The 26,535-nt window shown below is 51.4% G+C and overlaps 3 protein-coding genes across 6 annotated transcripts; 2 read left to right on the top strand and 1 right to left on the bottom strand.

Moving 5' to 3' along the window:
- The first annotated feature begins 73 nt into the window (after positions 1–73).
- P3H3 (prolyl 3-hydroxylase 3) lies at positions 74–11,843 on the top strand. 4 transcript variants are annotated; one of them, XM_014957276.1, is made up of 17 exons: positions 74–155; positions 195–579; positions 928–1,080; positions 1,793–1,985; positions 2,113–2,244; positions 3,149–3,282; positions 3,574–3,663; positions 3,989–4,041; positions 4,244–4,300; positions 4,511–4,711; positions 5,801–5,930; positions 6,021–6,116; positions 7,098–7,248; positions 7,425–7,542; positions 9,945–10,020; positions 10,709–10,849; positions 11,146–11,843. In XM_014957276.1, exons 1-17 carry the CDS (start codon positions 121–123, stop codon positions 11,353–11,355), a joined length of 2,355 nt encoding a protein of 784 aa, XP_014812762.1. In that variant the 5' UTR covers positions 74–120; the 3' UTR covers positions 11,356–11,843. The 4 variants fall into 4 exon arrangements, with proteins under 4 accessions (XP_014812762.1, XP_014812763.1, XP_014812765.1 ...); XM_014957277.1 differs by having other exon boundaries at positions 4,511–4,713; positions 5,806–5,930; positions 11,146–11,410; XM_014957279.1 differs by lacking the exon at positions 4,511–4,711 and having other exon boundaries at positions 4,242–4,300; positions 5,806–5,930; positions 11,146–11,410.
- A 1,954-nt stretch (positions 11,844–13,797) lies between these two features.
- Positions 13,798–23,786, top strand: GNB3 (guanine nucleotide binding protein (G protein), beta polypeptide 3). The gene is made up of 10 exons (XM_014957099.1): positions 13,798–13,914; positions 18,238–18,339; positions 18,899–18,937; positions 19,100–19,206; positions 19,324–19,387; positions 19,476–19,638; positions 19,730–19,796; positions 20,878–21,079; positions 22,640–22,856; positions 23,680–23,786. The coding sequence occupies exons 2-10, from the start codon at positions 18,283–18,285 to the stop codon at positions 23,784–23,786; spliced, it is 1,023 nt and encodes a 340-aa protein (XP_014812585.1). The 5' UTR covers positions 13,798–13,914; positions 18,238–18,282.
- A 1,455-nt stretch (positions 23,787–25,241) lies between these two features.
- LOC106896838 (cell division cycle-associated protein 3-like) lies at positions 25,242–26,452 on the bottom strand. Its single transcript, XM_014957098.1, has 2 exons — positions 26,049–26,452; positions 25,242–25,644 (listed from the first exon to the last, which is right to left on the bottom strand). The coding sequence occupies exons 1-2, from the start codon at positions 26,190–26,192 to the stop codon at positions 25,504–25,506; spliced, it is 285 nt and encodes a 94-aa protein (XP_014812584.1). The 5' UTR covers positions 26,193–26,452; the 3' UTR covers positions 25,242–25,503.
- Between the last annotated feature and the right edge of the window lie 83 nt (positions 26,453–26,535).

The following is a 26,535-nucleotide window of genomic DNA, read 5'->3' as shown; positions in this document are numbered from 1 at the left end:
CTCCCCAACCTGGACGCCCGGCGGCACCGCCCGCCGGCAGCCCGGCCCGGCCCCCTGGGTGGGCCTACCCGCCCCGGACCCCCTCTCCTCCTCCTCCTCCTTCTCTCCGGCGGCTCGGCCATGGCCTCCCTCCTCTGCCTCCTCCTCGCCACCGCCGCCGCCACCGCCACGTCGCCGGGCCGGCTGGGCCCTTACGCCGCCACCGCCACGTCGCCGGGCCGGCTGGTCCCTTACGACCTGCTGTACGCCGACGGGGTGCGGGCCTACTTCTCCCGGGACTGGGGGCGGGCGGCCGAGCTGTTGCAACGCGCCCTCCAGAGCTACGCGGGGCTGCGGGCGGCCCGCCGAGCCTGCCGTGCCTCCTGCCGCCGGGAGGCGCCTTTCCTGGGCGGGCCGGCGGCGGAGGAGCCCTGGGAGGCCGCTCTCTTGGGCCGGGTGCTGCAGCGGGCCGACTGCCTGCAGCACTGCCTGGGCCGCCGGCTGGGCACCGCCACCTCCGCACACCGGGCCAGCCCCACCATCCGCCGGGACTTCGAGCAGAGGGAGCCTTACAACTACCTACAGGTGGCCTTCTTCCAGGTAGGGGGCGGCCACCGCGGGGGGTGGGCTCTCCACAGCGGGGTGGGAGTCTCTCTTGTCTCCCCAGGTTGTGGGGTGGGGGCCACCAGCCACCACCTCACCACTAGCCCCACGAGAACGGGCACAAGAGTCTCGGTGGGTGACTCCAGGGAGCAGCTGGGGGTGAGGGGGTGGAGGATGGGAGAGGGGGGGACGCGGGAGGAGTGTGACGGGTGCTCTTTCACTGAATTTCACTGAATTTTAGAGTTGGAAGGGACCATAGAGATCATCTAGTCCAACTCCCCTGCTGAAGCAGGATTGCCTGGAGCTAGAGCATGTAGAGCATCTTTGCCGCCTTCTCTCCCACAGCTGAAGAAGCTGGACCAGGCCGTGTCCGCTGCCCACACCTTCTTCGTGGCTAACCCCCAGCACCTCCAGATGCGGGAGGACATGGAGAAGTACCGGCGTATGTCGGGGGTGAAGTCGGATAACTTCCGAGACCTGGAGGCCACGCCACACTGGGTGAGGGTTCCGTGCGGAGCCAGGCGTCACCAGCTCCTACCCCACCTTAGGAACTCCTCTGCCACCCTGATGTGTTCCCACAGAAGGGCCATGGCTTGAGATGGGGGCCCCCTACACAGAATGATTTAGGCTGGGAGGGATCTTTAAACATTACCTAGTCCAACCCCCTGCCATAAGCAGGGACATCTTTCTCCAGATCAAATTGCCAAGAGGCCCGTCCAACTTGACTTTGAACACTTCCAGTGATGGGGCTTCCACAGCTTCTCTGGGCAGCTTGCTCCAGTGTCTCACCACCTTCATCGTAACAAATGTCCTCTATCTCCAGTCTAAATCTACCCTTTTTCAACTTAAAACTGTTGTTCCTCGTTCTGTCACTACAGGCCTTGGTCAAAAGTCTTGCTTAGTCTTTCTTACAAGCCCCTTTTATCTTTGAAAGCCTGCAAGAAGGTCTCCCTGAAGCCTTCTCTTCAGGGTGAAGACAAACCGTTGCAAGTGTGACACAGATACTTTCTGGTGACACTTATGACAGGCTGCAGGGCCTTTGAGAAGTATATCTGGCCTAAATCCAGAAGATTTGCTGTCACCGCCTGGTGGGCTGTGCATGATCAGGCAGGCCCCTAGATGTCACCACTACCCTGTGAGTGACTGGAAGCCTCAGAGCATCCTTTGGTGTCACCCACGCTGATGAGGGACCTGGATCTGTCCTTCACAGGAAGCGTATGAAGCTGGGGTGCAGCACTACAATGCAGATGAGTACCTGCAGGCTGTGGCCAGGCTGGAGGAGTCACTCAGAGAGGCGCTGTCAGCACTGGAAGAGTGTCGTGCCCTGTGTGAAGGTCCTTGGGAGGATGAAGACGAGGAGGAGGAGGAGGAGATGCAACCTGGCCTGTACGAAGCCATTGCAGGTAGCATTAGAGGCAGAGAGCTTTGGGTTGGAAGGCCATGCTACCCAGACTGGACATGCCCCATTTCCCAGCATTCCTCTCTGGGAGAATTGTGGACTACTGCCTTTCGTGCTCCTCTCTCTTGCAGCCCATTATGTTCAGGTTTTGAAGTGCAGACAGCAGTGCGTCCTTGAAATTGCCACAAAGCCAGGGCGGATTTCTGCCACGGAAGATTTCATACCCTCTCATCTTGATTTACTGCAGTTTGCCTACGATCAAGGTGAGTAGAGCCACAACCCAGCGGGTTATGCTGTGGCACCCCTAAGCTTGCCCTTTGCCTCTGAAACTGGAGGGCAGTGTGTCACAGGAAGAACTGGCACACCAACCTGACCTCTACCTCTCTCTTCCCCTTTCTGCCCCCCAGCTGTTCCCAGAACCTTTCTTCTCTTGCTCAAACCTGTGGCCACCTTGGGAGAGGTCCCACGCACTTGTGGTCCGCTTCAATCTTCTTGTACATCTTCTGTAATGTGGGGCTGTTCCCACTTCTTTCCTCCAGCAATCTCCATTTCAAGTCCTTGCTCCAACTGTCTGCTGTGTATTTTGTACCTGGCTCCAGGCGAGGGCCCCCACTTCCTATCTAGAGCGTGCACGTGCATCTCATTTCAACAGTGGTTGACTTCTTCTGACTCATCCCTGCTTGCCCTCACTGAACTGATGGCCTGTCATGAAATTGATCATCCTGTCAGTCACTTTCACAGGTCCCTCAGCTCTTCTCTTGGATACCTCTGCTCCTTCCCACACTGACCCAACTGTCTCTGGTCTCCTCTGTCACACCGTTGGTAAAACTTGTATCTCAAAGAAGCCTCTGGACCCCTTGTCACGTTTATTGGCTGAGGGAGGTGGGACTGTCTTTCTTCCAAATATATATTAGCTTTCTCTCTGTCTCCTCTGAACGAGCTCCCAACAAATACTGAAAGTTGGCCCATTCTTCACTGGGCTCATTCCCTGTATTCTCTGCCCGTTGTTGGGTAGAAGCCCAACTAGGAAGGGGTTGTGTACCCAGTGTAAGGCCTTCTACTGCCAGATCTTGACCAAAGCATTGGGTGCTGCTAGCCTGTACACGTTTGCTGCTGACATCGAGTCTTTCAGAGACATATTTTTGTTCTGTTCTGTCCCTGCCCAAGTTGGGAACCAGGCACTGGCTGCTGAATGTGCTGCTTCCTACTTACTCTTCTATCCCACGGATGAGCCAATGTTGGAGAAAATGAAACAGTATCGCACAGAATTGGGAGAGGACACAGCTGTCACAGCCAGAGAGGTAGATACAACCCCAGGTCTGTACTTCTTGGCCCTCCCCTGTCCCATACGATGGGATCGCAGCCGAGGAGACAAAAAGGGAAATGTGTTTCATGGTAGATGTGCACCAAGCCCATCTCCAGAAGAAACTGGAGCCTGAGTTTACTTACAGTCTGTATCAGGCAAGGTCCCTTCAGGACAGAACAGGGCTTTCATAGTGCACAGCAGTGTGTTGGGGCAGGTTTCTGCCCTGGACTGGGATAGTGTTGTCTTTTGTGGGGTGATTGTGTGACAGTCTCTTTGCTTCCTTTAGAGTATTCAACTTTATGTGCAGAGATCTTTGATGGAGAAGAAGTTGATTTATTATGCGGTGGAACATCTAGGAGGAACTTTTAATGACCCTGTAAGTAGCAGTATCATCTTAACCTTTTTACTGTGATTTCACCAAGACAGTTGCCAGAATTCATTTCAGTAGCACACGGTCCAGAAAAGATCATATGCTGTTGAGAAGGATCCCCAGGTCCTTATGAGGACTGCTCCAGGACTGAATTAGTTTCAAACTGGTGCTGTAACCATATGCTTTAGCTCAATCTGGCTGCCATCAGAAGCAGGCCAGAACTGTTGGTCTGAGTCTCACTGGAGAAGCAGAACAAGGGACTGGTTGTTTGACGTGATCCAATGTGGGAGAAATTTGTTGTTTACTGAATCATCTGCATGTATTCCTCCAGGATCTTTGGACTCCAGATGAGCTGATTCCTGAAAACCTGAAGGAAAAATACAGGTAAGGTTGGCCAAGTTGACTAGGACTGAAATACAAGTGTTGGAAGTAGGGAATGGGGTTGGACTGGCAGGGGTGGTAATACCTACTGAGGAATGGGCAAAACAGGAACACGAAGGATGTGAAATGCTACCACAGAGGAGGGTTAGGCATAGCTCTGTGTACTGACAGCCCTGGTCTCTGTTTTTTCCCTTCCTCCCGAGAGAGGATCAGGAGAAGCAAAAGCAGGAAACCCTGGATATGGAAGAGAGCGAGAAGAGGGGTGAGTAAAAGGGCTTGAAGAATGACTTGGATGCCGTCAGCCAGGCTAAGTGCTGTCTTTTCTTCCATCCTCAGACATTTGAATGCTAATGTAGATGCAGACTGGCTGGAATGGCTCGGCAAGTCTTCTCACTGTTTCTTTCTCCCTCTTTGATGCATGTGTAATCTTGCAAAATCTCACTGCCTACGTCTCTGGGATGGGAACTCAAAGAGCACTGTGGCTGGAGAAGCTGAGAGCAGTGGTGCCTGAATACGTGACAAGCCTGTGGACGTGCAGATCCCTGTTCAGTGTGGCAGGAGTGTCTACACCAAATCTGGGTCAACTCCACCAGCCTGACTTCAAACAACATTTTTCTGAAGGGTCCAAGGAGAGATGGGGGGAAATGGAAACCGGAAACACACTATTTGGCTTGGGCAAGTCTTTCCCTGAAAAACACAAGTCCAAATGGTTTGTGGCTGAGTGCTGGAGACTGCAGTGCAGAGTCCTGTGCTCTTGCTAGTCCTCTCTTCTTGAGTGTGGGGACACGGCCTCACACAGGGCTCTGTCCTGGAGTCTTTGCTTGAAGTGACCCCAAGCGGTTCTCTGCTGTGACACATGGGAGAGCAGATCCATCTAAGGGCCTGAGTGCCTTGGCATTCCTGACCATCCAGAGGTCAGGAGGGAGTGAAAAGAAAGCCAAAGATCAAAAGATGGGATCACCAAACTAATACCCATTGCTTCTCTTTGGGGCTGAAGAAAGTAGAAAGATTCACTGAATTTCACTGAATTTCACTGAATTTCACTGAATTTCACTGAATTTCACTGAATTTCACTGAATTTCACTGAATTTCACTGAATTTCACTGAATTTCACTGAATTTCACTGAATTTCACTGAATTTCACTGAATTTCACTGAATTTCACTGAATTTCACTGAATTTCACTGAATTTCACTGAATTTCACTGAATTTCACTGAATTTCACTGAATTTCACTGAATTTCACTGAATTTCACTGAATTTCACTGAATTTCACTGAATTTTTTAGAGTTGGAAGGGACCATAGAGATCATCTAGTCCAACTCCTCTGCTGAAGCAGGATTGCCTAGAGCAATTATTACTTTATCACTGGAGATAATTCTGGGATAAGATGTGTGATTGAAAGGAGGGTTGATGGAGGTGTTTACCTGCTTCTTTTCTCCAGAGCCTCACCCCAGTAGGCTGGACCTGTTCTGCTGCTGTGATCCACAACTTTCCCCAGCTCCCTGCTGCTCTCCCAGCAAGCCCCAAGTTTCTGCTGGCTCCTGAAGCACTCGCTGTGCTTCCCCAGCTGATGCTCTGGTTCCCCTGAAGCATGTGAGGGGTGCAAGTGGCCCAGGTCTGTGAGGAACGGGCACTTCTGGGGAACTGTCCTGTCTTCTCAGAGAATGTATAGTGTCTCTCCACTTCCTTATCCAGGCTGGGGGTTGGTGTCTGAGGGCTTCAGGTCCAAACCTTGCTCATGCCTATCTCTACTGGCTTCTCGGCAGGTCCTTTGCCTTTTGAGGGTATTGCTGTCACGATGGATTCCCGCCGGATGAATGGAACCCAGAGGGTTGTGTTCGACAGGGTGCTGACAGAGTCTGAGTGTAAGGACCTTCTCCGGCTGACAAAGGTGAGGCCTGGCTCTTGTAGGAGGTCCTGTATGTTTCCATGGAGGAGAGATGGCAGCCTGATGGGTGTCATGTGTATCCTTCTATTCCAGGCAGCAGGAGAAGCAGGAGATGGCTACCGGGCAAGACGGTCACCTCACACCCCACATGAGAGATTTGAAGGGTTAACTGTTATGAAGGCCATGGAGGTAAGTGGCTCTGTGATTCTACTGCCTCCTTGATTGTCCAGGAAGAGTGTTTGCCACCTGGGCATTTTTCTCTATGAAGTGCACTCTGGATGGTGTCATGAGTGTGTTACCTTCCTCACAAGCACATGTGTGGTCTACCCTGACCCTCTTCCTCCACAATCACATTTGGGCACTTTGTACATGGAGGGCTTGACAAATGCTTTCTCTCCTGTGAGACAGAGTTTCAGGAATGCTACTTGTTTCCATACAGTAGTCTTACAGACATGCTTATCTTAGAATTGGAGAATAAATTAAGGTGGAAGGAGACTCTGGAGATCTCTAGTCTGACTCCCTGCATGCAGCACGGCTAATTCCAAAGCTAGGTGAGATCCCTCAAGGCTTTGCACGGGCAAGTCCTGAACATCTGCAACGGTGGAGATTCCCCAGCCTCTCCAGACACCTGTTTCAGTGCTGGGCCACTCTTAGGAGGATGACATTTTTCTTTATTTCTAGCCAAAATTTCCCTTGCTGTAGCTTTTGCCTGTTGCCTCTTGTCTTTTCAGTGTGTCCCTCTGAGAAGAAACTGCCTCCATCTTCTCTATAGCCCCTTTTAGGTGGAAGGAGACTGTAGTTAGATCCTCCTTTGGTCTTCTCTTCTCCAGGCTGAGGAAACCCAGCCCTTGCAGTCTCTAAGTCACGTGCTGCAACACCCCTGCCCTCTTAAAACCCTTCACCAAAGACTCCCTCCAGTTTGCTAGTGTCCCTTGTGTACTGGGGGACACAAAATGATGCTGCATTTCGGATGTGGCTTCTTGTGCTGAATAGGAAGAATTGCTGTGCTGTACAGATGTACTCCTGACTTGTATTTACATGAGGAAACGTGTTCTTTTCTTACATCTGTGACCAGGGGACTTTACAGAGGTCTCTTCTTCGGTACTGTGTACGTGTACCATTTCTGAGTGTCTTTGTAAGTATTCTAACAGGTCTGTTTTTCGCTTGTAGCTGGCCCAAAATGGGGACGTGGACTGGAGAGACGCCAAATTGCTTCTGCAGGCCAGTGAGAAGTCACGAAAAATCATAGAGTCCTATTTTACTCCTGGAAAGAAACTCCATTTCTCATTCACACATCTTGTGTGCCGCACGGCCGTAGACGGTAAAGAATCTTTCACCCTGTTGGTCCCTGTTCTCCCGGAGAGTCTCCTCAGTCCCAGCCATGTGCTCTCAGGGGACTCTCTTCCCTTTACTCTCCCAGTGCCCCTTTCTCTCTGCCTTGTTCTTTCTTGAAATCTGAAAATGCCCATATTCTTTTTTTGTAATTTGCCTTTTCAGGGGAACAGGAAGGTCGCATGGATCTTAGTCATCCTGTCCATGCTGACAATTGTCTTTTGGATCCTGAGGGGCAAGAGTGCTGGAGAGAACCGCCTGCCTACGTGTACAGGGACTACAGGTAAGAGAAGTAGGGGGCCTGCATTGCATCATGTGGGGATCAGAACATCTCCTCGGCCCCCTCAGGGGATGAGCTCAGCTTATAGAAACCAGGTGATGGGTTGTTGGCTCGAAGCCAGCCAGGACTGTAGCGTCAGGCAGTGAGGCTGCATCGGTGGCTTCAGAGTTGAGGTGTGGAACACCTTTCCTCAGCTGGGAAGAAGATCTGCCATTTCTCCCTCCTCACAGCCAGCATTACTGGAGAGCAGAATGAGGCTGGGAGGGCTGCACAGACTAGAACCATGGTACCAGATTGTTGTCTAATGGGTACTACAGTCCACTGCCAGTCCTTATGACAGGCAGTTTCTTCTAATCAAGTTTTGTCTTTCACAGTCTTCTGTGCATGACAGGAGAGGGAGAGCCAAGCTTCTCGGATTTCCTTTGTTTGAGCAGTCAGTCTACTTTGGAAGCTATTCTCTCTGTTCATCTCTCAAAATTCACTGCCAATACTTTGTGTTGTGTTTTTCCATTCTCTGTGAGAGGTTTTTTTTCCAGCCTATGGCAGATTTTGTTACTCTTCTGTGAAAGAGCCTGAAATATATTTTAGTTGCAATTGTTGGACACTGCAGCCAAATGAGGTCAGTTGACGACAGTTGATTCCTCCTATTTATCATCCCATCCCTGGGCATCCAGAAATCTTATTTGCCTTTTTTTGAGTAGTAGCTGAACCCAGAGCAGAAATGTTCTCTGAACAGCTTGTGGTAAGGATGTGGGACTTGCAGGGAATTCCAGTATCATTGAGTCCGTTTCCCTTCTGATGCAAATGTTGACATGGTATAGTCAGATTGTAAAGTTACCAGGCTCCGTCATGTAACAGGTTAGATCTCTGTCCTTTCTGTGGGAAAGCTGTCCTGTCACCTCACTCCTCCCTGGGCTTCTTTCACTTCTACTTGAATGTGTGTTAAAATATCTTCCTGGCATCTATGCCACTGAGTTATTTCCAGGAGTATTCCTGTCCTCCTGCAGAGTGAGTTGTGATTGACCAGCCAACTCACAAGAGCTGAGCTCTTCCAGTCTCCTTTTGAAACAGGTCCCTGTGCTCCAAACTTCCTTGATATCTTCTGCGTATTTGTGCGAGGGTCATTAATGAAACTTTTGAACAGGATTGGGGCCAGGGGTACAAGAGTCCTGGTGACCCTCCTCCAGGAGAACAGTGCTCCTTTGGGTGGCAGTGGTGCACTAGTCACTGTGTAATGTTCACGTGCTCTTCACCTTCTCTGTGTTCGTTAGTAATTTATCTAGTGGCACTGTTCTGAGTACTTTTACCAGAGTCCAAACTGCTGAGATCGAGCACGTTGTCTTTTCCTGGCAGATCAACTGCTTTGTCCAAGATTGTGTGACTAGCCCGATCTGCTTTCAGTATACCCGTGTTAAATTTTAAGACTGGTTTCCATTTACCTCTTGACCTTTAATTATCCTTCTCCTCAGAAATGGAGTCTGAAGCCCTACAGACTACGGAGGTCAGGCTAACAAGCCTGTTTATGCTTCAACCATTCTCTTTATCCTCCTGCCCCTTTGTGCATGTGAGAGCTATCCTTGCTTCTCTCCAGTCGTGTTACCACCCCGACTTCACAGTTTTATTAAAAATTCTGTGGCAGAAGAGCTATAACTTCCTGGGTCTCAGGGCTGGTAATCCTCTCGCTGTCGTTATATCCTTAACATTGTGATTCAGCAGCCACAGTGTTGATTCCTGTTTCTTTCTCCAAGTCCCATTAATGAGCCTCTCTTGTTCATCTGACGTTTTCTATCAGAGTAATTGAACACTAAGAGGAATGCGAGTAATTTGTGGTCCATTCTTTCACCTAGTTGACAGTTGTCTCACCTGCACTGCACAGTGGCCTCGCTACTTCTCTTTTTATCTAACATCAGTAAAGAAATGCCTTAATTTAGTTTTCTTTTTCTGCGTGCACTAAAGCTTCTTTTTGACCATTCTTACATGACCCTAAAATTCCTTGACTCTTGAGACATGGCTTGCTTTGCTGATCAGTCAGTCTCCTCTTCCAGGCTTTGGCTTATTTCCAATGTTAAAACACAACATCATGCCAGGTCGGAACTGTGTTGTCACAACAGTGCCACAGATGCCTGCTGTAGAGGATTAAAAAAGCCAAACAAACAAAACAAGACAAGCACATAGAACTGACTCCCTGACGTTCTCCCCTGTGGCTTGCAGCTCAGGGGCTCCCCTGAGTTAGGCACTGCTGTATTTAACACCCCCAAATGGATTCTCCTGGTAACTGGTCTGGTGGCTTTTTGAACCTGTGGTATCATTCAGGTGCCCCAGGCTGCTGTGGCAAGGAGTGTGGGGAAGCACCTGGGAGGAGTGAGCTTCGCCGTCCATATGTCCTGTTTTCTTTTTGTCCACAGTGGCATTCTCTACCTCAATGATGACTTCCAAGGTGGGGGCCTTTTCTTCACTGAAATGGACGCTGTGACTGTCACAGTAAGTCTGGGACCAGCCAAAAGAAGGAGGGAGGACTGAGGGCAAGACTTAGTCTGGGCAGGAGGAAACTAGTTGGTTATTGGAGCCCACCGCTCCTAAAACAATCCAGTGCTGGTGCTGGGGCAGATTCAAATTGGGACAGCTAAAGGCAAATTGAGGCAAATCTCAGACAGACGAGAGATTAACTCCTTTCTAGCTGAGATGTTGGACATGTCCTTGATAGGACAAGGTGAAACGGTTTTAAATTGGAAGAAAAGAGATTCAGATTAGATCTCAGGAAGAAATTTTTTACTATGAGGGTGGTGAGACACTGGAACAGGTTGCCCAGGGAAGTTGTGGATGCCCCATCCCTGGAGGTGTTCAAGGCCAGGCTGGATGTGGCCTTGAGCAACCTGGTCTGGTGGGAGGTGTCCCTGCCCATGGCAGGGGGGTTGGAACTCAATGATCTTTGAGGTCCCTTCCAACCCAAACCATTCTATGATTCTATGTTCCAGGCTCTTGCAGTCTGTGGGTGTCTGTGGCATAGGTTGTCCCTCTGATTCTCCCTTGCCATCCCCAATGTCTACCTTGCTCACAGTGGATGCCTGGTGTTCCACGTTCCCAGCAGCACCGTTACCTCTCCACAATGACCTTGTACCCCAGAGGAGGGGGCTGCTGGCTTCATTGTCTCTTCTGTCTCTCCTGTCAGGCTGAGGTGCATCCTAAGTGTGGGAGGCTGGTGGCCTTCAGCTCTGGCAAGGAGAACCCCCACGGCGTGTGGGCAGTGAGCCGCGGCAGGCGCTGCGCCATCGCTCTCTGGTACACACACTCCCAGGAGCATGCTGAGCAGGTAAAGGACCATGCTGGAAAAATGGATAAGAGTACCTGTGAGCTACATCAAATCCCTCTGAGGAGTGGCTTGGGGTCTTTCTCGTGGGGCATAGCCTAGTGCAGCAGCTGGGGGTTGTCCTCTGACAAGGTGCCTGGTAGAGGGGCCCAGCCTGTGTTGGGTTCCACAAGAGAGAATGGTCTCTGGGAGGGTTGGATGGATGTGGCAAAGACAAGATGTGGCTTGTCAGCCCCTGTGAGCAGGACAAAGACCCCAGCAGCGAGGGGTTCATATCATCTCTGTCTCCGTGGCTGCAGGAGCGGGTGAAGGCAGAGGAGCTGATGGAGCAGAGGGCTGTGGAGCAGGACCAGCCTGATGAAGAAGAACGCCAGGCTGAGCAGAGTGGCAGATCCTCCTCAGAGCTTCCCGTTTCCAGCAGCGGAGCCAGGCCTACGAGCCGGAGACACAAGCCTGGCTCAGACAGGACGCAGCAACCCAAGGAGCTGCGGGCCAGAGATGAGTTCTGAGCACAAGGGGCCTCAGGGGCAGGACTGGCACACACCATGGCCTGGCAGGTCTTGGTAGCACCGGGGCCACAGAGGCCTGGAGAAGTGTATTAGCATGCTAGAGACGTAGTGATGGGGAGGGATGCAGCTTTCTTCCCTGTGACATCCCAGCAGCTGCAAAATGGCAGCAGGGACATTGAAGTCCCTGACATATTAAAAGTCAGTGACACCAGGAACTTTCTTCACTTCCTCGCCAACATGTTTGTATCCCTCAGAAGTGAAAAAGCAGGGTCTCCTCAGTGCCAGCTTCTTGGTCATCCAGGATGAAATCCAGGAGGGGGAGGAGGAGCCTGGGATCTTTCAGCAAGGGCTGTGCAACATTCAAGAACTCAAAGCAGAAGCCTGTGAATTTCCTAGGCACCTGCAAACTCCAGAAGCTCACAATTGGTCTGAGAGGGAAGGTGAGGGACTGTGAACATACGGAATAAAAGCAAAATGCTGGACACAGATGTTGGTGGGAGCTCGAGTCTGTACGCCAGGAGGGAGACATGCACGCTGGTTGCCGTGGAAATTTAATTAACAAATGGTAGAAGGAGATTGAGCCCTGGGTGAAAGAAAACAAACAAAGTATTTGTCCAGATGCCAGGTCCTTCTGATAAGGGAGAGCAAGAGAGAAAGTCGGCTCTCCTGTGACTAACCCCTGGGAAAGGTGGGGAGTGCCTTTAAGAAAAAGCCCTGCACGCTCAGGTTTCCCTGCAGCAAGGCCTTTCTTGCTTTGCTTTGTTTTTGCTTTTTTTTTTTTTTCTTTCTGTTCCATGCACCAAATTGCCCCTGAAAGCAGAAGAGATATTTTGTTTATCATTTTCCACCCTGATAGGAAGACAATCTGCTGTCACTGCCCAGGGGATTAGTGTCCCGAGATGGGATTATATTGTAGCCAAACGGGAATTGAATGGGGTGGATGTGGGGTATCAAAAAAAGAGCGGTGACCCTTTTCCTGGGAAGCATTAGAGCCAGAGATCAATCTGTGGTCGTAGCAGACATAGGCCCTGCCTGTTCCATGCACCAAATTGCCCCTGAAAGCAGAAGAGATATTTTGTTTATCATTTTCCACCCTGATAGGAAGACAATCTGCTGTCACTGCCCAGGGGATTAGTGTCCCGAGATGGGATTATATTGTAGCCAAACGGGAATTGAATGGGGTGGATGTGGGGTATCAAAAAAAGAGCAGTGACCCTTTTCCTGGGAAGCATTAGAGCCAGAGATCAATCTGTGGTCATGGCAGACATAGGCCTTGATGAGAGTCATGCTTGGAGACCCCAACTACAGCTCATATGGAAGGAATCTGTAGGGCCAGTGGTGTAAGAGGTGAGCGGGTGATCTCCTCATCACTGATCACTGCTCCACAGAAAGGGAAGTCTTTCCTCAGCCTAAATCCAGGCACTTCCTTTACACACAAGCTTGGGAAACCTGCATTGGCAGCCCTTTTTCCCTCCCATCCTCCCCGGGGTCACAGGAAAAAGACAATTATTTCACGTGTGCGTTTCATATTCCCTCTCCCTGGGCACCTGGAGGTCCATCACACCCTGGCACTCACACGTCCATCCCGATGATGTATGTGGGGCACGGGATGGTTCCTGGGCATCCTGACACGGATGTGTTGGGGGGTGAGGGGCCAGCGTCCACATCTCTGGCTTGCTTTGCCCAAAGGTGGCTTGGGTGATTAGACTGATGGCCTCCTGACGTCAGATGAGATCCGTTAAAAGGTATTTATCTCGGGCTTGGGCCAAAGCCGCGGGAGAGATTAAAAGAGATTGAGGCCAAGATAATCCCCTCGCAGCATCCCACTAAAGTGGCTGCCAAAAGGCACGCCACCAAATCTTCTGCCACCCCTGGCCTCTGTGCCCAGTTCTGTTTTCCCCATGCAGACCCCAGTTTGCTGCCCAGGGACGGTGTCACCCTGGCCCTACTGTGGGTTTTCCCTTGGCGGGGACATCCGTGGGTGGCAGCATCCCTCTTCCCTCCCTGCCCCAGGACACAAATGGCGCCCTGTCACCAGGAAAACGGGAATTCCCGTGGACTCTGAGGTGCAGCAAGCCCTGCCCCAGTGACTGATAATCCCAGCCTGTTCTGGCTAATCTGCACTTTATTAGTTTGTTGCTGATTTAAACAGAGGGAGTCGAATCCGCCCGTGATGGTCTCTTTCCCTCCAGGAGCGGTGGTGCTACTCTCTCTTTTCACCCCTCCCCATCCACCTGCTTTGCATTACGTCCCAATCCGATTTCCCCAAGTCTCTGGTGTCTGATTTAATTTGCCTGACGCCGCTCCTGGAATCAGCCCTCCCCCAACCCCTCCCGATCCACAGCCTCCCCGCTCCCCATGGGGAGGTCAGTCCTGGGAGAGGCTGAGGAGCCGAGAGGGAGCAAGGGACTCGCTGGGTGGGACGGGCAGGACCGACTGGAGACGGCACAGGGACGAGGGGTTTCTGGCCGGCGGGGAGCCGTTCTCAGCAGAGGAGACAAGCCGTGAGGGTCCCCACCCCAAGGGAGGACTGCGACCCACCTCGCTCTACAGACCCCGGTAAGGATGCCGCCTTGTTGTGATGCCTGAGGTCACCTTGGTGAGCCCGGCGTTTGGGACACTGGGTTTCTCGGGGTGGGGAGTTTTTGTACATGGGTTGATCCCGTCTGAGGATGGTGGGATGGGGGATGATGATGGTGGAGAAGGAGTTGCTGAGATGTCTTTACGATGATGAAGGACTTTGTACATCTTTACGATGATGATGGGCTTTGCACGTCTTTACAATGATGAAGGGTTTTGCACTGGATGGAGTCGCTTGTTCTGCCCTTGGTGGGTAAATCTCACCGATTCCCAGACTGGAACGGGAGGGTAGCACCTCCCCTGTGGGACCTTTCTCTCGCTGCCCACACACAGCCCTGCACTCCTGGTGTGCCCCCTGCGCACCCCTCTTTCCAGCTGGCTGCTTTTCGGGATGGAGAAGGAGCCCTCAGAAACCAAGGAGCAGAGCAGGGTAATTTTACCCTGGCCTTTGATCTCCACCACAGGAGAGGGGGATCATCTCTGTATCCGGCTCTGCAAGGAGCCCGGGGTCACCAGGGCGAGCAAGTAAGGCCGTGCAGGGATTACACAGAGACCCAGGGATGCTGCCTATTAATACTCGGTCCTCCCTCCTGCACCTTTCCCTTTTCTATTTACAGCCCTCTCCCAGGATCCCACTGAGGGACCGCTCCCTCCACAGCGTGGGGGAAGATACCCCACATCTGGAGGATGGGAAATAAGGGGGTTCACCTCCCCTTTCTTCCATCACTTGCTCCCCGATCCTCACAAGAGAGTGATGCTCGGTCTGACAGCCCCTGGGGTGCAGGCTGGGCCCCCACCATGGCGTGGTGCAGGGGACAGAGCCACTGCCCTGAAAAGTCGTGGCGTGGCAGCAAAAGGCAGAAGGTGGGTGATTCAAGAACCCCCCTCAGCCTCATGCCACAGTGGAGGCATTTGTTCTGCTCCAAGCAGACACTCAAGGGCTGAGGATGGGTCAGGTTGCCCACAGATGGGAGTGCTACAGCAGATGCCTCCAGCAAGTTTGTCAGAAAAAGGCAGGAGGGGAAAGAACTGTCATGTTGGAGAGAAGAAGAAATGAAACGTGGCTCCAAAAATCCAAGAACTGTGAACTGGATAAGCACAGCCAAGGCAGACCTGAGAAGAGGGCTGGCATGAGCTGACTAAGTCCAAGCTCTGTTTGGCTGTGCTGTGCTCCTTGGTGATGCTTGTAGGAGGCACGACTTTGGACCAGTCCTGGTGCCAAGGTCCTCCTGTCAGTAGCTCTTTTGCAATGGTGGTGGAGAATTGCTTTTTCAAAGGTACCTAAGGACTTGGTTTCCTCTACTGCTTAGCGTCCACCTGAAAGATCCCTTACTTCCAGGCAGCACTGGAAGTTCCCATTAAAACCAGGCTGGGCAGTTACCACGAGCAGCCGTGAGCTGATCCGTGGATCCACAAGAAATGTGCAGGTCCCGCTGCTCCCAGCAGGAACGTGCCTTGGCCGGGCTCCCAGCTCCATTCCCCTTTCCTCTGTTCTTCCCCCATTTGTTTCCTCCGTTTCCTGTCCTAAATTTACATGACCATGACAAGCTGCTCTTCTGCACACCTGCCGTGGTCCTCCTGGGAGGCAGCTTGCACTCCTCTGGGGACCAGGTAGCTCACTCTCCACAAATTGCACTCGGACGTGATGGGTGGAGGCGACAGGCGAAGCTGGAGCTATTATTATCGCTCGTCCGTGGCTCCTTGTCCTTCTGAGGCTGAGAACAATTCCCAACTTCATTTAGAGTGTTCCCTCAAAGGGATTTAAAGGTTCGGACAGAGTCCTGAGCCTGAGCTGCACTTTCTCTATATTTAGCCCTTTTTTATCCGTCCTCAACGTCGTGCCCCTGCCCTTTGATCTGCCCCACGGGCTCCGAAAGCCCCTCGCCTGGTTCTGGGATTTCGCAGAGCAGGTGCCTGTGAGTTGGTGCTCCCGTGCTGGTGCCAGAATCGAGAAAGAAACACCTGGGGAAGGGAAGAGAATGGTAAAAAAAAAAGCAGGAGCCGTGCAAGGAAGACTAGAGATGCGATGGGCAGTGAGGAGGACGTGTGTGGCCAGCCTCACCTGGGGCAGAAATTGGGAGGAAGAGAGAAGAAGACTCCCATCTCCATGCAGGTCTGAGTGGGCAAAACCAGAAGTCCACCAAGACAGATTAGGGCAGGTGGATGGACAATGATCTCAGGTGGCCAAAGCTGTGTGAAATAACAGCCTGGGGACCATGTAGAGGAGACTGGAAGGAGGAGAGAGTCAGAGTGAAGAAGTAAGGGAGCAAGGAAACATAATCCAATGCTTAGGGTTGCTGGAGGGGAGGTAGGATCAGCCCTGTGGAGAACTGAGGAAGGGGAAGATGTGGCCCACAATGGTAGGGCTGGTCTCCGTAGGGTGGCTGGAAGTTCAGGTTTTCCACTTGGTGTGCTGGTAGGCAGCAACTAGAGCTGGACACAGTTTCCACTGCTTCACTGTACGCTGAAGCGGAGGGGAAAATGCCACAAGATAAGGAGGATGTGCAACCTCCTACTGAAAGCTTCAAGGCTTTCCTCACCATCTTCCCATTCTGTTAGCCAAGAGAAGGCATGGGGTTCCCGACCCCTTCCCAAAGGAGGAGAAGTGCATGCAGGTGGACTTTCATGGTCACCATCACTCAACCCGGTGCAGCTATGAATCCTTGCTGGGAGGAACAGCCTCATCACTCTTCTTTTTTAAAATGAGAGAAAAAACAAACAGTGGAAAGGGCCCAGCTCAGGTGCTGGTCTGTCCCCATCCTTCAGACATGAAAGCCACAGAGACATTCAGTGGACAGGATTCTGAGGGGAAACCCAAAGAGCTCTATGAAGCAGTGAGCAAAGGTGGGACTTGGGAGCTATCTGCATGTGCTTGCTCATAGCAAGAGAGCAGCCTAGTGTGGAAGGACCCAGAGCCCCATTGGCTGGAAGAAATGAGGCCTTCAGGCAACAGGCCAGAAGGGGATAGAGGCAATGTGACCAACAGGGACTAGGAGAAATTCTGCAGGTGCTGCTGTAGTATTTCTTGGTCTTGGGGCAAAGTTCTGATGATGAACAACACCTGGAGCGCATCTGGATACTCACACCTATCCAGGAGAACGATTGAAGCAATTAAAGATCAGATTTGTCTAAAAGAGTGGGAGATGCTGGAATCACTGGTGAAGTTTTAAGTGCACGTAACAAGAAAGAGAGAACAAAACGGAGATGCTGTATAATCACATGGTGCACCTGCATCTTGAATATGGATTACAGTTCTGGTTCACTGCTCTCTCTGCAAAAACATATCATCTGTACTCTGTAAACAACTGAAAAGGGCTTGGAGAACAACAGAGCTAATAGGATGTAACGGCTGACATGGCAGGAATGACTAAGTGTGCTCCACAGTCTGGAAAAGAGATGGATGAAGACAGATATGACAAAGGTCTGTGAAAATACCAGATGATGCTGAGTGAATAGAAAATAGTTATTTGCTGATTCTTCCAACCCAAAAGCTAAGGACCACCAAGTGGAACTAGTGCCATTGTAACACAACCAGGGATTCTGCAGGGCCTGCCACTAAGCTGTGGAAGTCATCACTGTGGGATACTGAGGGTGCTAAACTTTGGCACGGGCACAAAAATTGTGTGGACAAATGCATAGAAGAAAGGTCCGTCAAGTCCATTACTTGCATACAGTAATGCTGCCTCTAGCTTTGGACACCAATGAAAATCTGGGGCTAGGAAAATAGGAGAAAGACCACTATCTGCTTATGTTGCTCTTAGATCCTTCCCTAGGCATTCACCTTTTTTAAATTGACAGAGCACCTCAACAGCCCCCAGATTTCCTTGATGGTCAAAGAGCTGATGCCTGATGATGCTTTCCCTAGGACAAATGACAGGAAATAGCCAGTGGGCTCCCCCCATCAAGTTTTCTCCTCCTGGAGCTGAGATAGACAGCTTGGCCGTGGACAGGGAGAACCTGATGAAGAGGACTCAGGACTCGGTAGGGCTTGGAATGGAGAGGTTAAAAATGAAGAGGTGAGGGAACAAGTGTGTCCAGAACTTCAGCAAGAGGCTCTGGAGGTCTTCAGATTCCCAGTGTACATGTAAGCAGGACACAAGAACAAATGGACCTTTGATCAGGCCCACTACGATCTTCCCAAATGCTGAGGGCCTTGACTAGATACAGGACAATGTTACCAAGCATTCAGCCAAGAAATAGTTGCTCAGCCTTCATGAGAGATGCCTACATTTGCATAACTGAGCAGTCATATTCTGCCTTTCTACCTCACACCTTTCTCCTTTGATTTTTTTTTTCCCCCAGAATCAAGGCTGCCCCACGTGGAGGAGCCACCCCTAGGTCAGAAAGATGGGGGAAATGGAGCAGATGAAGCAGGAGGCTGAGCAGCTGAAGAAGCAGATTGCGGTAATGCTGGCAACAGCCATGAAACTGCTGAGGGATGTCTACCCCCTGCCCCTTGTGTCTAAGTTCTCCTCAATCACAACTTGGAGTTGAATTTTCTCCATCTAGATGCTTGGAGGTCTCTGCAGTTCTGCACAGCCCTTTAATGGAGATCTTCATAGCGTGGGGGTGGGGGGAGGAGATGGGGAAGGGAAGGGAGAGAAGAGGGGACAGTATAAGGGTAAGAAGGAAGTGGCCACTGGCATTGTGTCTGCCCCAAAGAGTGTGGTCTCTCTGTCTGAGAGGCAGCTGATGTTCTGGCAGGTGGGATGATCCATGGAAAGGGTGTTGCGTGGGGAACTGGATGCTGAGCAGCTTCTGCCTCACCTTCCTGAGGTTTGACTGGTGCCGAGGTGCCCTAGTCACAAACCAGGGTCCCCCTTGTGCTGGCCACAATCCAAGCACAGCAAAGCCACGGTTCCTACTTCTAGAAGCCCCCAGGGTATGCCCCAGAATTTCACTTGCCGTTGCCTTCATCACACGGCATTTTTTTCTGTCTCATCTCCTCCTGTCTCTTCTCCAGGATGCCCGGAAAGCCTGCGCAGACACAACGCTTGCTCAGGTAAGGGACAGGGCTGGCTGGGCAGGTGAGTGTGTGTGTGTGGGTCAGCTAGCACCACCCCATGGGGCGACTCTCTCCAGTTGGGAAGCAGAGACGTGGGGAGCAGCAAAGCTCCTGCCAGTCCAAGACTAAGTCTTTGTCTCCCCAACGCTCTTTCCTCAGATTGTGTCTGGAGTGGAGGTTGTTGGCCGCATCCAGATGCGGACCCGAAGGACCCTGCGTGGGCACCTGGCCAAGATCTACGCCATGCACTGGTCCACGGACTCCAAGTGAGACGAGAGAGGTGCAGCTGACCTGTGGGGCGCAGGGCAGCTCGTTGGGGACAGGGGCAAAAGAGGCTCTGATGGGAAGAGAGCCACTAACAGGGTCTTGTTCCTCTCTCACAGACTTCTGGTCAGTGCCTCACAAGACGGGAAACTGATTGTGTGGGACACGTACACCACTAACAAGGTAGGAGTCAGGTGGCTGCAGGAAGCCAGGATGCTGGAGTGGGTCTGATCTGCTGCCAGAGACTCAACACGGTTTCATGTCCTCCCAGGTTCATGCCATCCCTTTGCGCTCTTCCTGGGTCATGACCTGTGCCTATGCCCCCTCAGGCAATTTTGTGGCCTGTGGGGGCCTTGACAACATGTGCTCCATCTACAACCTCAAGACTCGTGAGGGCAACGTCAAAGTGAGCAGGGAGCTCTCAGCCCATACAGGTGTGTGCAACCTGGGTGCCCTCTGCTTCCGAGCCTTCTGAGTCTTCTAACCCTGCCCCACTTCTCATATTCTCTTGTTCCCACTTCCCAGGTTACCTCTCCTGCTGCCGATTTCTTGATGACAACAATATTGTGACCAGCTCTGGGGATACCACATGGTGAGTGTCATCTTCTGCGTCCTGGTGGCTTGACCTCTGGCTCTCAGAGGCACAGCACACATCCTTCTTCTCTGGAGCAAACCACTACCTAAGGACAAATTGGTCCTACATGGGGAGGCCACCCAGAGCACCTTAGGAGGCCAGATCCATTCCACCTCCCTTGGCAGAAAGGGTGCTTCTTTTCCCAATTGAGGTCAGCTCGAGATGCAGGTCTGCTGGTGAAGCAGTAGGGACCATGTCAGCCCTCACAAAGCAAAGAGTCATTTATCGCAGGACAGAAAATACTGTAAATTTATGTGGAGCTCACATACACACCCCACTTCTCAAGTCTTGCCCACTGTGGTGCAAGGGACACCTGCAAAGCCAGTGCCTGGATCCTTTGGTTCCTGGCTCTCAGGTCTCACTGTGGGGTGACTCTGAGCAATGCTGAGTCTTTGTTCACTGTGGTGCAAGGGACACCTGCAAAGCCAGTGCCTGGATCCTTTGGTTCCTGGCTCTCAGGTCTCGCTGTGGGGTGACTCTGAGCAATGCTGAGTCTTCATTCACTCCCACCCCACCCCAACACTTGCTTTGGAAGAAGCCTTGACCCAGGGTGAGTCCGGATGTGGTATTTCCAGCAGAAATCAAGGTGACACGGGGCTTGTTTGCCTGGCTGTAACATGGGATCTGGGTGAACATGGAGCAGGCATCCTCCAAGCGTGGACACAACATACCTTTTTCAGCCGTTTGCCTGTGGGTGCCTCTTCCCTCCCCTCAGCATTCCCTACAGCTGCTGCAGTGGTGGGAATACGGTCAATCTTCCCTCCCCTCAGCATTCCCTACAGCTGTTGCAGTGGTGGAATACCTCACCCACCCCCAGCTGTAGTCTAATGCTGCTTTGGCAAAGGTATGACCAGCAACAGCTGTGAAGGTATCTCCTGTTGTGTAGAGCTGACTCCAGCCATGCTTTTGCCCGTTTTCCCATGTGGTAGCCAGGCCCATGGCTTCCCTCCTTTTCTTTGCAAGTGGGACAGCCCTCCAGCCCAGCCGTAGGTCTGGTCTGCCTGGGATGGCCCTGAGAAGTTCTCTCCTTTCCTTGCAGCGCGCTCTGGGACATTGAGACGGGGCAGCAGAAGACTGTGTTCCTGGGACACACCGGAGACTGTATGAGCTTGGCCGTCTCCCCAGACTTCAAACTCTTCATCTCTGGGGCTTGCGATGCTACTGCCAAACTGTGGGACGTGCGGGAGGGCACCTGCCGTCAGACCTTCTCAGGGCACGAGTCTGATATCAATGCCATCTGCGTATGTATGCTGCCTGCACGGTGGTGGGGAGGAGAGGAAAACAGAGGGTGGACCAACTCTGAAACAAGGTCTTGGGGCAAGGTTGAAAGAAGCTGTCACAGTCGTGTGGGGAACAAGGCTCTCAGGAGACCTTGGCCCCATGGTCCAACCTGAAGCAGGGAGGGCCTGAGTTCACTGAAGTTTGGAGGCTGGTTCTTTCCAGGCACCGGGGCATCAAAGCACCTAGGTCTGACTCAAAGCACTGCTTGGACTGCCAGTGAACTATGGTCTGTGGAGCTAAGCACCATAACACAGGTGCTGGTGCAGCTTTATTCATAGCAGCTGCTGGGAACCATGGCTCAGGTGTGCTCCAGGAGCCCTGGCAGCAGGAATACCTAGCTCAGCTGAGGGTCTTGGTCAGCTCCAGACAGCAGAGGTGGGAACTTAGGATCATAGGGAGATCTTCTGAAGATCCTGAAGGCCAGTGCCCCACTCAGAGAACTTAGGATCATAGGGAGATCTTCTGAAGATGAAATCTTCACAGGAGGCAGCACAGACATTTGGGGGTCAGTGTCCCCCTCAGAGGCAAGGATTCAAACTGGAACCCTAGAGGTGGCAGGACAAGAAACGTGCCAGTTTAGTCCCCTGTAGCTAACTGGATGAGCCTGCCAGCTTCCTGCAATGTCCATTGCTTGAACCACCCTCCACTGACTTCCATTAGCACAGCTTTTCTCACCTGTCCCATGGCTACGCTGCCAGCTGTATGGCTTTCTGCCATTCCTGCTCCTGAGGAGCTCTTTTTTGCTTCCCAGAGCAAGGACACAGAAAAGGCGTGTGGATGAGGAGGTTGGAGTGTGAGGATCAGACTTTCCTGCTCCTGAGGAGCTCTTTTTTGCTTCTCAGAGCAAGGACACAGAAAAGTGTGGTTGGAGTGTGAGGATCAGACAGAGGAAGGCTCTCGTAGCTCTGAATCATGCCAGGCCCTATCTAGGGGATAATGGGTGGACACATGTCAAGCCCCAAACTAACAGCTGGAGTTAAAGAGACAATAATCCCTCCTCAAGCACTGGGATGTCTTGCAATAGCTCTAGCCCCTGGGTCATTTGCTTTCTTGAGGTGGAAAGGGTTTATAGAATCATAGAATCATAGAATGGCCCAGGCCGGAAGGGACCTCCAAAGGTCATCTAGTCCGACCTCCCCGCAGTCAGCAGGGACACCCCCAACTAGACCAGGTTGCCCAGGGCCTCATCGAGCCTCACCTTGAATATCTCCAGGGATGGGGCCTCAACCACCTCCCTGGGCAACCTCTTCCAGTGCTCCACCACCCTCACAGTGAAGAACCCTCTCCTAATCTCCAGTCTAAATCTGTTCCCCTCCAGCTTGAAGCCATTGCCCCTCGTTTATTAGGTCTTAGGAGAAGCATCAGTGTTCCCCTTCAGACTCAACTTTTGCAATCCAGTGTCTTGTCCTACAGGGTTTTCCTACCTCCATGGCTTCCTGGTGGTTAGCAGAGAGGTGAAGAGTTGTAGAAATCTGTAAGGCGCAGCCTGATTAAAACCTGGTGTGTGTTCCCCCATTCAGTTCTTCCCTAACGGTGAAGCCATCTGCACCGGCTCCGATGATGCCACCTGCCGTCTCTTTGACCTGCGGGCAGACCAGGAGCTCATAGTGTACTCTCACGAGAGCATCATCTGTGGAATCACATCGGTCGCCTTCTCCCGCAGTGGGCGCCTCTTGCTTGCTGGATACGATGACTTCAACTGCAACATCTGGGACTCCCTGAAAGCAGAGCGCGTGGGTGAGTGGCTCCTGGAGGTCCCTCTGTCATTTCCTGCAAGGTCTTCTGTCGCTACCAAGGCAAGGAAAATGCCTTTGTTTTTTCTAAAAGGGACATGTCCTATGCTGACTGGAACCCATCAAAGTTTCTTCACACTTAAGGAGTACACCATAACTAGTACAACTCTCTTTGGGTAGAACTACTGGGTTTAATGTTAAGGAAGTCAAGCCTTTAAACAGCACTATTTCAAGGGGGAAAGGAGCGTTAAGGTTACTATTGGCTAAAACTGCCCATAAGCACCTGTAGCATTCCCTACTTTCTTCTACACTCTGCCATTTGCCAGTTCCAGCTACTTACAGTGCCACTTGGTGGCCAGGCACCAAGCTGAGCATGGATCTGGGCTTCCATCCAACATCTTTGGTTACCCTATGATGCTGATACACAGAATTCACCCGAGTGCCATTTTTTTTCAGTTGTGGCCCCTAGCCTCCGGAAATTTATATTGCACCCAACAACAGAATTGCCCTTTCTCAGCCTTATCAAAGACGCCACCCTTCCTTAGTCCCACCATCACTCCAGGGTGAAAGCAGTTGTGTGAGGATTCAACTAGCCAGATCTTCCCAAGGACATTATTCTTTGGCCAGGCCCATGGGTGTTGGTTGTATGCCAGGCACAAACGTTCTTCTGCATGTTTGTCCTCATCAGCCACGTACTGATTGTAACACGTCATGCAGGAACGGGGTTGTAGGTACATGGCCTACGATGCGTGCCCTCAGCGTGGGCAACCCCTTCATCCCTCCCAGGCCCCACTTCTTTCCCTGACCTCTCTTCTTTTCCCCTGCAGGAATCCTTTCTGGCCACGACAACAGAGTGAGCTGCCTGGGGGTGACGGCAGACGGCATGGCCGTTGCCACCGGTTCCTGGGACAGCTTCCTCAAGATTTGGAACTGAGGACGGCAACCGAGAGGGAAAGACCAGCGGAAGCACGGCCCACAGCCCGAGCCCATGCACAAGAGCATCGTCAGTTGAGCACAACAGCAACGCCTACCCACCACTCCCGCTTGTCTCTAGACACAGGTCACTTGTAGGGGTCTCCCGGAGTGAAAGGGAAAGGAGAGGTTGGGGAGCAGGAGCACACACTCCGGCCCTTCTCTCCACCTCTAAACAGGCCCAGTAGCTTCCAGCTTCACGCAGGGCTTGAAGACCTGCAAAGCACTTCTCATTACGTCTCAGGACTTTACAGTACAGTTCAGACACCCTGCGTCATGCCCACGTTGACACCCATCCTTTGGAGGACCTCTCACCCACCACATCTGACCCAGACTAAGTTCTGCCCCTGATTTCACTCCACCCAACTTCGTGCAGCTGTCCTGTATCCCTGCAGAAAGCTTCAGAGATGTGCTGGGTTTGAGATTTCTGTCGTGTAACCTCAAACAAAAAAAAAACCTAAAGCAAATTGGGCTCATTTTCCATTGGGGAAGACTTAGCTCAAATCTTATCTATGCATAAACGAGGGAAAGGTAGCCCTCAGACCTGCCAGAACACCAGGGAATATTATATTTGTGCTTATTTATTTTCTGCTTCTTTCTGTTCCTTCTCTTTTTGCCTCACTCCTGTGTTGTATGGTGACCCAGTAGCCACCAGCCCCTGTTTTCAAGTCTGTTCTAGATCTTCATAGCCCAGGCAAATAAAGAAAGCTCACATAAGCACTGCAGGCTGTGTTTTTTCCAGCATTGCACTGAGCTACTGCAAACCTAACTCCCCTCCTGTGAATAGCCCATCCAAAGAACACCATCTCATCTACAGGTTGCCAGAGGAGGGAGTTCCTCACCCACGTTTTAGTCAAGAAGAGGCTGTTGGGCCCAAGGCTTGCTGCCCTAGAGTTAGGGTAGAGCTGCAAATGCATCCTTGCAAACCTTGGAGATTCAAGCTCAATTACAGGACACAGCCATTATGTTCAGCCCCTATTCTTAGTCTTTTAGCAGCAACCTGGTGTCCCAAGGCTCTGCTATAGAGTTGGAGGTCCACAAGGGGTAGTGACCTATCAACAGAAGGTGAAGATACTAATGCACCGTACTATCTCATCCTATTTTGGACCTCACCCTCATGCCAGACCCTTGCAATAGGCCACAGTCCTTTGTATACATTAGCTTCAGGCCAGCATAGGTGCAGAACTCCAGAAGCTACTCTAGATCCATCAGTCTCCTTCACAGAGCTGCAGTACCTTCTGTACTACAGAGATTCAAGGTCAGCTGTGGTGGCACATTAGAGGCAGGGGACAGAGCTGAGTTTTAGGGCTAATGGAAGGTTGAACTAGTTGTTCCTGAATCGTTATCCCCAAAGAAAACACTGCAGTAGGCAAGGAGGGGACTCCTACTGCCTTATCAGGACACAGATACAGGCAGCAAAGGTTTAATACAAATTTATTCACTACAGATAAGAACTCTACATACAGTAAGTCAATACAGCTGATATACAACAGCAGAGCCAGGGTCTGTACTGTACATAAAAACAGGCACATGGAGAGAGTGTGCTCCTTTCCCCAGCAGGGACAGGCAAGAAGAGTGACCACAAGTCCAGAGTTCCAGTCTATTGCAGGATTTCTCACCCCTAGAAGACTCTCAAAGCATAGAGGCAAATTACAGCAAGATCTTCAAAAAGGAAATATTTAGTTCTCCACAAAAGGACACTGTTGGTTCTCTTTGTTCAGGTTACTCCAAGCACAGTTCCCAGATTTGAGGCTCCTGCTTAGATCCACTATCACTTCCTTCTTCTCTGCAACGTTCTCTCCCAACACATGTCTCTTACCCTAGAGAAATAAATAAATAAAAAAACAAACACAAACATAAAGGGTAAAACACAAGTTAACTGAAAGTTCATTAATTCTCAGTGGAACACGTAGCCCATTTTCAGGCCACTCAGCTTTGGCTCTCTTGTGACAACGTTCAAGAGTGATGAACTTTTCTACAGCCCGAAGAATGCATTGAAACGGGCAATATCATGGTAAGGCCAAAGATACAGACATTGAGCAAGACTTGGAGGCATCTAGGGACAAAAACGACCAACAGAAAAATACTTATGAAATCACACTATGCTCTACAGGTCTAGGAGGTCACAGTTCCAAACTGGGGGGCTACAAAATACAGCACTGAAAGATTTGTGGTTTTTTTCAGCCCGTTACTCCCTCCCACGGTACAACCCAATAAGCTTTACCTGGCGAGGGGCGGGAGCACCGGGGGAATTATCATCTTGTAGGATGCTGAGGGGAGAGCGGCCAGTGCCACCAGATGTTGCCATGATTTTGTTGTTGGTCTTGCGTCTTATGGGCTTGCTCCCTGCTGACAGAAGGAAACACATCAGTGTGTCACAGTGAGGGTAGAGGGTCCTAGATTTTAAATGCCACCTGACCTTTATGATCTATGATCTTGCTTGCCTGCACAGCAAAGACTATCACCCAAGGACTTCCAGGTAAAGGGATCACAGGAAGATTGAGGTGTTAGAAGGTATCTCTGGAAGTCATTTGGTCCAACCCTCCTGCTCCAGCAAGGCCACCTAGAGCCAGTTGCCCAGGACCACATCCAGACAGCTTTTGAATACTTTCAAGAATGGAAGCTCCATAACCAATCTGAGTAGCCTGCTCCAGTGCTTGGTCATCCTCACAGTGGCAAAAAAAAAAAAAAAAGTGTTTCCTGTTTTTAAG

Source organism: Calidris pugnax, unplaced genomic scaffold (assembly GCF_001431845.1).
Source record: "Calidris pugnax isolate Ruff unplaced genomic scaffold, ASM143184v1 scaffold225, whole genome shotgun sequence".
Taxonomy (NCBI): domain Eukaryota; kingdom Metazoa; phylum Chordata; class Aves; order Charadriiformes; family Scolopacidae; genus Calidris; species Calidris pugnax.
The sequence above is the reverse complement of the archived record's forward strand: the minus strand, read 5'-3'. Positions and strand labels throughout refer to the sequence as shown.